The sequence below is a fragment of the Notolepis coatsorum genome, assembly GCF_963971535.1.
Source record: "Notolepis coatsorum genome assembly, chromosome: 8".
NCBI classification, from domain to species: domain Eukaryota; kingdom Metazoa; phylum Chordata; class Actinopteri; order Aulopiformes; family Paralepididae; genus Notolepis; species Notolepis coatsorum.
Window position 1 is genome coordinate 103,864,660 of NC_140172.1, and position 10,612 is coordinate 103,875,271.

General features: G+C 45.0%; 1 protein-coding gene across 1 annotated transcript; it reads right to left on the reverse strand.

The window, feature by feature from the left end:
- Window positions 1–377: 377 nt before the first annotated feature.
- LOC311233525 (kelch-like protein 10) lies at window positions 378–2,091 on the reverse strand (the record flags this gene model as incomplete). Its single annotated transcript, XM_084320491.1, has 4 exons — window positions 378–412; window positions 575–716; window positions 922–1,512; window positions 1,918–2,091. The coding sequence occupies 4 exons, from the start codon at window positions 2,089–2,091 to the stop codon at window positions 378–380; spliced, it is 942 nt and encodes a 313-aa protein (XP_084176617.1).
- Window positions 2,092–10,612: the final 8,521 nt, after the last annotated feature.

Consider the following 10,612-nt stretch of genomic DNA (forward strand, 5'->3'; position numbering starts at 1 on the left):
ATCCTCATCCTCCTCTTCCTCTTCCTCATCCTCATCCTCCTCCTCCTCCTCCTCATGCTCCTCCTCCTCCTCCTCCTCCTCCTCCTCCTCCTCCTCCTCCTCCACGGGGAGCAGCGTACTGGCTCATGTAAAATGGCAGGCCATGCATTATGCAGCAGCTTAGGGCACCGCGCCGGGTCTTCATGTCCTCGGCTACAGTCCACTTGTTGCTGCTCTGGTCGTAGCGCTCCACGTTGGAGAGGATGGTGGAGCCATTGGAGGAGCCTCCGACCACAAAGAGCAGGTCGTCCAGCACCGCGATGCCAAAGCTGCTGCGGGGGGTGAGCATGTTGGGCAGGGCGCTCCAGGAGTCAGTCAAGGGGCTGTAGGCCTCCGCGCTACGCAGGATGTTTCCACGGCCCCACCCTCCCACCTGAGGACAGGACACATGAGAGGAATGTTTTAGTGTGTGGTTAAGGCAGACAGACACTGTATTAATCAATTTAGGGAAATGAGGGCATCACAGCAGCATTGCAAGTCAAATGATACATATCTATAGAAATATCTAGTATAAAGCATTTGTCTCCGTGTGCACCTACCGCATAGAGTTGTCCTCCGTACGCAGCCACTCCCACTTCGCTACGCCTGGTGCTCATGGGGGCGATCAGAGTCCACTGGTCGGTGTCTGGGCTGTAGCACTCAGCTGTGAGCAGACCCAGTCCACCACAGATGTAAACCTGTAATAAGAAAGAATATTCTAATTTAGTTTATATATTCCATTTGATTTCATTCTACTTTAATTGTCTGTTAATGTTGATGCACCAAAGGACCCAGACACATCTTTTGTATGTGCAAGCTTACTTGGCAATAAAGACATTTATGATTTCTGATCTAACGTTCCTTGTGTTCATCTACCACCCTGTGTCCCTCAGTTCCACCCACCTTGCCCTGGAGGGCTGCTGCCCCGGCGCGGCGCCTGCGCTCCAGCATGGGTGAGATCACTGTCCACTGGTTGGTTTCAGGCTCATAGCGCTCGGCGGTGTTCAGTCGCACGTCTCCGTCCCACCCTCCCATGGCGTAGATACAGCCGTCCAACGCGACCACGCTGAGCTGACAGCGGCGTGAGTGCATGGGAGCCACCTGCAGCCAGCTGCGAGTGACAGGGTTGAACCTGCGCACACTGCTGAGAGGCTGTACGGCGTAGTCCCAGCCACCGACGCAGTAGACCAGACCATGGAGATAAGCAGTGCCGTGGTACCACCGGGGACTCTCCCCCTCAACGCTCACGTCCATCGATCCACCGGCTCGGATATCGTAAGCCTCCATGGTCAGGATGCCGTGCCTCCGGCCTCCGATGGCCAATAGGACCTCCTGGGGCAGGCGTGGACGCATCAGGGTGTTTGGGAGCCTGTCGGAGCCAGGGGGGTTCAGGACGCTGAGGATGAGGGGCCTGCAGTCGTGGCTGTCCCTCACCACAGGGTTGTTCTGGACGTTGCTCCTGAAGTAGTCAGGCCTCATCAAGCCCATGCGAACCTGGGAAGAGACAAGCAGACAGCGGGTACAACTTAGACATCGGTTGTAGATGGTTTCTGTTGCTAGGGAACAGTTTGGACCCAAGTGTTTGAGAACCACTGTACTAGGGAACCTAGTGTTGTTTCAATGTAATGCACAGTAATACAATTATTATAATATTTCTTTTAAATAAATGTTTTTCTTTTCTTTTCTTTTCATACATAAAACAGAACATAACAGTACAATAATAATTATAATAACAATGACAAACAGCGACGACAACAATAATAACAGTAACATGAATCATAATGACCTTGACAAGAGACAGACAAACAAGAAAAAGTTAAATAATAAAGATAAAATAAAAAATAAATGTGGCTCAGGCACTAGCAACCATGTTTGTGTATCCGTAATACATTTAGTTACCTTGGGCAGCAGCAAAGCGATGTGTGTTTTACGGTCCTCACGGGAGTGGTCGATCCAACGGAGGACGGCCTCGAACACCGTCTCCTCGCTCTTCACGTTCAGATCATCCCTCTCGATGATGTCCACCAGTTGCTGTGGGGACAGCTCCACAAACTCCTGTGAGACGCGCAGCATCTCCTCAAAGTGGCACACGATGAAGAGATGGGCCTTGCGCCTCAGGTCAGGGCAGTTGTAGATGTCCGTGAACCTCCAGATGCCGACACAGTTTTCCAGAGACAGCTGGCCCTCTAGGAAGTCAGAGCACGCTCCTACTATGCCAGTGACGAGAAGCTGGTCTGCAGCCACCAGAAGCTCTTCCACATTCTCTGCTGTCACCAGCACAAAGCGGGTGTAGGAGTACTCTATGATGAGCTGCATCATATCCGGGGACACCCCAGGGATACTGTAGACTGCTTTCTCTGAGTCGATCCAGCGAGTGAAGAAGGCTCTGTGGGACGCAGAGTATAGAGATATCTGATGAGTAAACAGTAAGCAACATTCTGTCCTGTGTAGTCATATATTTTCAATGTAGAAGTATAGGGTCTTAGCACAGTAGAAGTATAGTATCTGTTTACAGTAGAAGTACAGTATAGTATCTGTTTACAGTAGAAGTACAGTATATTATATGTTTACAGTATAATTGCAGTATAGTATCTGTTTACAGTATACATACAGTATAGTATCTGTTTACAGTACAAGTACAGTATAGTATATGTTTACAGTAGAAATGCAGTATAGTATATTTTACAGTAGAAGTACAGTATAGTATATTTTACAGTAGAAGTACAGTATAGTATCTGTTTACAGTAAAATTACATTATAGTATATGTTTACAGTAGAAGTGCAGTATATGTATGTTATCTGTTTACAGTAAAAGTACAGTATGGTATTTGTTTACTAACCAAGCTAAACTGAAGCAAGCTAACCTAAACCAAGCTAAGCTGAAGCAAGCTAACCTGAACCAAGCTAACCTGAACCAAGCTAAACTTACCTGAAATAGTCGCTGCAGTCACACAGGAGGGCCTTGTGGGCATTCAACTCAATGCTGTTGACTTTAATAACCACATCACAGAACCTTCCCTCCAGACGCAGCTCATTAAGGATTGTACAGGACATTGTTTCCTTTTCCATGTGGGGATTTTAAATTGTATCTACATAATATATTCAAGCTTACAGATAAATAGCCGGAAACAACAAGTGAGATCTTCACTTGTCTTCTGAGATCTGAGATATTCTTCTTCTTCTTCTTCTTCTTTTGAATTTCTGGCAGAGTAGACGCATCGTGGCGTATTACTGCCCTCCACACATCTTTTGATGATCTCTTCTTCTTCTTCTTCTTCTTCTTCTTCTTCTTCTTCCCTCCTCATTTCTTATACTACACTAGTGGTGTTCCATCTTTAGGCCTCTTCAACTCACACTTTCTCCTTCTTCTCTGCTCCTCTTGCCTGTCCAATACTAATACATACCCTAACGCTATATCCTCTGGTACAACTCTGAAGCATGCAGAAATGTCAGCACTGCCTCTGTGATCAACTGGTGGTTCTCATTATCCATGCCAAAGAATGATTTAAGAGAGAAGGAAGACACTCCCAGCTCTTCCAGACTTTTATAAAAGATTTCCCTCTCTTTCCTATACCTTTCACATTTTAGGAAGACATGCCCGACAGTTTCAGTCTCTCCACATTCACACACCCCATCTGGATGTTTGCCCACAATGCACAAGCTACTGTTCAACCCACAGTGCCCCAGCCTCAGTCTACACATCTTCACCCTATCACTTCTTGACCCATATCCCTCCACCTTGATCTTGACCCGAGGCTGCAGAGAGAAATAGTGCCTTCCCTTGGTCCCCCTTTCCCACTCATCCTGCCACTCAGCCTCAACTCCTTTCTTTATCTTATGACGTCATACGGTGCCATCACGAATGTTCTAGAATGTTTGATTATGACATCATACTGTGCCATCTAGAATGTTTGATTATGACATCATACTGTGACATCCAGTGATGGGAATAACAGCGTTATGAATAATTTAATCTAATAATCTAATCTAACGGATTACTCTTCCAATCTTAATAACGCTGTTACCGTTACTGTCAAAAGATGCAGTGCGTTACTATGATTGAAGCTGTTTTTTCATCAGACAGATCTCTGCGCTGAGAAGCAATACTTGTTTTCCTTGGTTAGTGGGCAGTGCGCGATTGGCTGAGGTTGAGTAAAATGTCATGGTAAGCCAATCAGAGGTAGAGGTGGGCGGGTGTTCGAAAGAATCCAGAGTCTGACACACAGCGACAACACAAGTGACTCAGTCAACGACAGACCGCGGTTCTGTGTACGTTTTGATAGTTTGTTTGGCGAGCCCAAATGATCCAAAACTAATCCAACAAACAACACAAGCGAGCAGTCAACGACAGACAGCATTTTTTGTTCACTCTTGTGTTAGTTGTGTTGCAGCGCAGGGCACTACAGTAGTGGAGGCTACAGCCTTATCAACAGTGCTGCACTTCCTGGTTTAATAGCACAGTCTTCAGGTGCTCAGAGATATATATATATCTGTATGTCATGCATGTCTTAACACTAGAACAGCCATGGAGAAAATGTCACTGATTCCTGCCGGAAGGGGTCAGATGACCCCACAGCTTATATGAGAAATATGAGAAAAATAAACAGTGTAAACTATATAATTACCTCTTAATATAAAAATATGAGGTTTACCACAGGTTTGAGTGACACATTTTTTTTTAAATTTTTTAAATAAAATATATATATTATAATTTTACAGTAGAAGTACAGTATATTATCTGTTTACAGTAGAAATACAGTATAGTATATTTTTACAGTATAAGTACAGTACAGTATACTTTTTTACAGTAGAAGTACAGTATAGTATCTGTTTACACTAGATGTACAGTATAGTATATGTTTACAGTAGAAGTACTGTATCGTATCTGTTTACAGTAAAAGTACAGTATGGTATATGTTTACTAACCAAGCTAACTTGAACCAAGCTAACCTAAACCAAGCTAAGCTGAAGCAAGCTAACCTAAACCAAGCTAAGGTGAAGCAAGCTAACCTGAACCAAGCTAACCTGAACCAAGCTAAACTTACCTGAAATAGTCGCTGCAGTCACACAGGAGGGCCTTGTGGGCATTCAACTCAGTGCTGTTGACTTTAATAACCACATCACAGAACCTTCCCTCCAGACGCAGCTCATTAAGGATTGTACAGGACATTGTTTCCTTTTCCATGTGGGGATTTTAAATTGTATCTACAGAATATATTCAAGCTTACAGACAAATAGCCGGAAACAACAAGTGAGATCTTCACTTGTCTTCTGAGATCTGAGATATTCTTCTTCTTCTTCTTATTTGAATTTCCGGCAGAGTAGACGCATCGTGGCGTATTACTGCCCTCCGCAATTCTTTTTATGGGCTCTTCTTCTTCTCCTTCTTCTCCTTCTTCACCTTCTTTTTCTTCTTCTACTGGACCCCGTCATCAACTACATTGTCCATTGGAGTGCAGCTACTGCTGCTACTTCCTGCCTGAGCCCCCCTCCGCGGGACCCTCCTTGCCCCCTGCTATCTTATCCTGGGCTGCTTTGTCCCTCGCAGCCTTGTCCCTCGCAGCCCCCTCAGCCAATTCATTACACACCTCCTTCCAGTCCAGACCTTCCAATCCCAGATGTTGAACCGCTATCCTTCTGAGAGAATTGTTGAATATATACTGTACACAAATGTTCTAGAATGTTCTATTATGACATCATACTGTGACATCACGAATGTTCTAGAATGTTTGATTATGACATCATACTGTGACATCACAAATGTTCTAGAATGTTTTATTATGACATCATACTGTGACATCACAAATGTTCTAGAATGTTTGATTATGACATCATACTGTGACATCCAGTGATGGGAATAACAGCATTATGAATAACGGTGTTAGTTTTTTCAGTAACGAGTAATCTAACTCTTCCAATCTTAATAACGCCGTTACCGTTACTGCCAAAAGATGCAGTGCGTTACTATGATTGAAGCTGTTTTTTTCATCAGACAGATCTCTGCGCTGAGAAGCAATACTTTTTTTCCTTGGTTAGTGGGCAGTGCGCGATTGGCTGAGGTTGAGTAAAATGTCATGGTAAGCCAATCAGAGGTAGAGGTGGGCGGGTGTTCGAAAGAATCCAGAGTCTGACACACAGCGACAACACAAGCGACTCAGTCAACGACAGACCGCGGTTCTGTGTACGTTTTGATAGTTTGTTTGGCAAGCCCAAATAATCCAAAACTAATCCAACAAACAACACAAGCGAGCAGTCAACGACAGACAGCATTTTTTGTTCACTCTTGTGTTAGTTGTGTTGCAGCGCAGGGCACTACAGTAGTGGAGGCTACAGCCTTATCAACAGTGCTGCACTTCCTGTTTTAATAACACAGTCTTCAGGTGCTCAGAGATATATATATATCTGTATGTCATGCATGTCTTAACCAGGGGCGGATTTAGGATTGTAGGAGATCCGGGGCTTAGCCCAGATGGCCCCCCCCCTTTTTTTTTTTTTTTTTCTTAGTTTTTTTTTTTTTTTTTTTTTTTTTGGCAGGCAATGGGTGGTTTGGAGGGGCTCAGGCACGACCCCCTCCACGACAGAATTTTTTTGAATTTAATGAACCTGTACGTGCAATTTCCTGCAATATAGAGCCTTCAATCTTGACCAATAAAGCTGCTCTTTTCACTATAAAACTCAGTTAACCATAACGTATAGTATATATTGGGGGGGGATATATCATATTTTTCATATAATCAAAAAGTGGTGGAGCAAGATCATACCTTTGCTCCTCCAAGTTCAATAGTGGGAGAGCAGAGATGCTCCGAATGCTCTTATGGCCAGGCGTCTATGATTCACTGATACAAAGTAAAATAGTGCAGTGCAATAAAATAGTTTGTAAAATAGAATAAAATAATGCAATAGTGCATTGCAATAAAATAGTTATCATCGTATTTTTTCGGGAGGCCGGTAAGGAGTGCATTACAGTAGTCGAGTTGGCTTGAGATAAAGGCATGGATCTGGTTTTCAGCATCCTTTTGATTTATAAATGGCCGTACTTTAGCTATGTTTCTAAGGTGGAAGAATAAAGTTTTTGTCAACTTGTTGATTGTGATTTAAAGCTTAGGTCTGAGTCTACCATAACACCAAGACTTAACTCACTCAAATACAGTTAGCAGCTGGATAGACCACAGATGGAAATTAGCTTCTGCTAAATCTGGTGCAAACATATTTTCATGTAACAATGATGAATTGTAAAAAAAAAAAAAAAAAAAAAAATCTTTTATTTTTTTGTTTATTTTTTTTTAAATAGATTCGGGGCTTTTCAGAATACATCCGGGGCTTGAGCCCAGGTAGCCACCCCCTAGCTCCACCCCTGGTCTTAACACTAGAACAGCCATGGAGAAAATGTCACTGATTCCCGCCGGAAGGGGTCAGATGACCCCACAGCTTATATGAGAAATATGAGAAAAATAAACAGTGTAAACTATATAATTACCTCTTAATATAAAAATATGAGGTTTACCACAGGTTTGAGTGACACATTTTTTTTTAAATTTTTTAAATAAAAAAATATATATATTATAATATTTTTTTTTTGGATGGAAGAGCCTCACATTGACGGGCAAAGAGCCACATGTGGCTCGCGAGCCATGGGTTGGCCACCCCTGCGTTAGACGCTCACAAAGTGCTGTGACTTTCCACATATTATATATTCCATATATATGTGGAATAACGCATGGACCGCGGAACGCATTTGGAATGGATATGGCCAATTGTCCAAAATTATGTGACGTTGCTCCCTCCGCCCAAACCAAGCCACATGCTCGTAACGCATTTGTTCATTGATTATAGCCTACATTTAGTCACAATCAAAATAGTATCATAATATGCAATGCATGGCTGGCCAAACTCCCAGCCGAGCTAATACGTCTGTGCCTCGGTGTCCCCCATCGCAAAAGACGATCGAGGAGGCGGAGAAAACGAGGAGGTTTGATTGATTGATTGAAAACTTTATTAACAGATTGCAGAATGGGTACAATACAGTACAGCTCAATACACACAATTGTTAAGGGGATGCAGACCAGAGAAAGACTTTCGTCTTGTTTACATCAGGGTCCCCCATTTTCAATTCATCAGGCGCGCCGGCCAAATGGAAAAACACCTGTCGCTCCTACCTGGTGCCCGTGGAGTTCCAGAGAACCCCGCCCCACCGATCGTCCAACCCGGTGTGTGGAATTATTCCCCGCCGGCTTTCATTCACCGGCCCAGCCCAGAGTCTGTCTCTCTCTGGCTTTCATCGCCCATGGAGGCCCAATGATGTCGCGGCGCAAACCCCTATAGCCTCCGCTCCCTGCTACAGGTGCAGCCTCCCGGGAGCTCCCCTCCCGCCCCCCGCGGCTGGCCCTATTAATCAATGTTATCTCTCGTAGAGGCTAGAGCTAGACTGCTAGTCTAGACTGCTAGTCTAGACCGCTATTTTGAAATGGATGCACGTCTGTATGACGTATGAGCTTACCTCTGTGTGCAGCGACGCGTGCCGTGATAGGCTAGTTCAAGTAACTTGCAGGTGTCCTGGAGATATGGGGAAAATCCAATTGTGTAGCTTTTTTCCCTCTCCTTTCTCTCCAGACGCACACCGTTTAAAAATAAATTCCATGACATTTCAGAAAAGAATAATTGTAGGCACACTGTGTGTATAAAAAAAATATAATAATAATGTGCGGAAGGCGGCACAGCAGTGGGCAAGGCGCTCCCCACTAACGCAGGATATGCTGGTATCGAGCCCGGCTCTCGGCGTTGCTACCGGCTTGGCCGGCCGTCATACTAACACAATTGGCAGTGTTAGAGGGTGGGGAAGCCGGTGGGTGGGGATTGGACGTTGTGGACAGCGACTCCTACAGGTCGGTTGGGTGACGCCGGTGCGGCGGAAACAGGAAGTAGCGGGGGCAGCGTGAGCCTCCCACGTGTTACTCCTCGCCACTGAGAGTTCGAGCTGCTGCGGTGAAAAGATGCGACAGGCTGCCTCCTCGTGTACCGGAGGGAGGGGACACGTGATGCAAGGCTTCTATCATCACTACAGCTGTTACGAACTGGCTCAAGCTCGCAACAAGAATAGGGAGACACAGGCACAATTTAAGAAATAACAAAGAATTTATTGTCAGTAATATAAAGGAGCAGCCAATATGTAAGGGATAATGTATAGCTACGAGGTCATTGTCGCAAAATAATTGACCGACACAGAGTTTAAAATACCGAGCCGCCTCGGCGAGGTGTTTTAAACGTCAGTGAAGGTCAATTATTTTGCGACAATGATCGAGTATAGCTATACATTATCCCGCTTATTACATGGCTAACTTACTAACAATATACCTAATTCATTTTACATCGACTCGCAACACTGGTTCTGGCTCCGCTCGTCGCTCCGCCCCCTGTCATCGCCGGCAGCTTCCCCGGCAGCAGAACACCGGCAGTGTCTAATTGCACTGAAACAGTGTGTGTCAGTGGGCTTGATTGCGAACAGCTGCGCACAGCGGTCATTATTGTCCCACAGCGGTCATTATTGTCTGATAACTGACCTCTGACGCGCGCTATTGACCAATCACAAGCAAGCATTTCGGCGAATGTGAAAACGCCATGTAATAAATATGAGTAGTGTGGATCAGCAGTGTGTGGATGAGTGTATGTGCAGCATGAATGTGTAAAAGCAAAGACAAGCAACCAAAACAAATGAACCAAAAGTAACAGCCAAATGACCAAAGAACCAAATAATCAACAAACAGCAACCAGACAAACAAAGAACCAAAAACAAATGGGGAGTTCGCCGGAGATCAGAGGCAGCCTCTCTCTGATATCCTGCTGGGACACACCGGCCCAGGTGTGCACCAATTAGCTGACGAGCCTTCCCCAGCTGTGCTCTGCCAGCCAGAGCAGAGGAAGACAACACAGTGTGGGGGAGGGTCATCACACAGCCGACCAGTGGGAGGCATGGTCGAGCAACATTCAAGACAGGGGAGGGAAGAATTGGAAACACGATATTGGGATGGGAGAAAAAAAAAATTGGGAGAAAAAAGTGGATACAAAAATATATATAATAATGTGCGGACTGCATTTATATAACAGCTTGTATCCAAAGCGCTTTACAACGTATGCCTCACATTCATCCATCCACACACACACACACACACACACACACACACACACACACACACACACACACACACACACACACACACACACACACACACACACACACACACACACACACACACACACACACACACACACACACACACACACACACACACACACACACACACACACACACACACACACACACTCACACACACACACCGACATCAGAGGCAACCATGCAAGGTGCCAAGCTCCTTCCTCATCGGGAGCAGTTAGGGGTTAAGTGTCTGGGAGGAGTGGATATCAAACCGGGGACCTCTGGATTACCAGACGACTGCTCTACCTCCTGACTCACTGTCGCCCCAATTAGAGTCAACTTGATTTTTTCCTCATGTCCCTCCTCCACTACCTGGTGTACAATCCAGCGCATTTGCGTTGAGCCTGACTCGTCTCCAAACTGATCCCGGATCAGTTCTTGTGG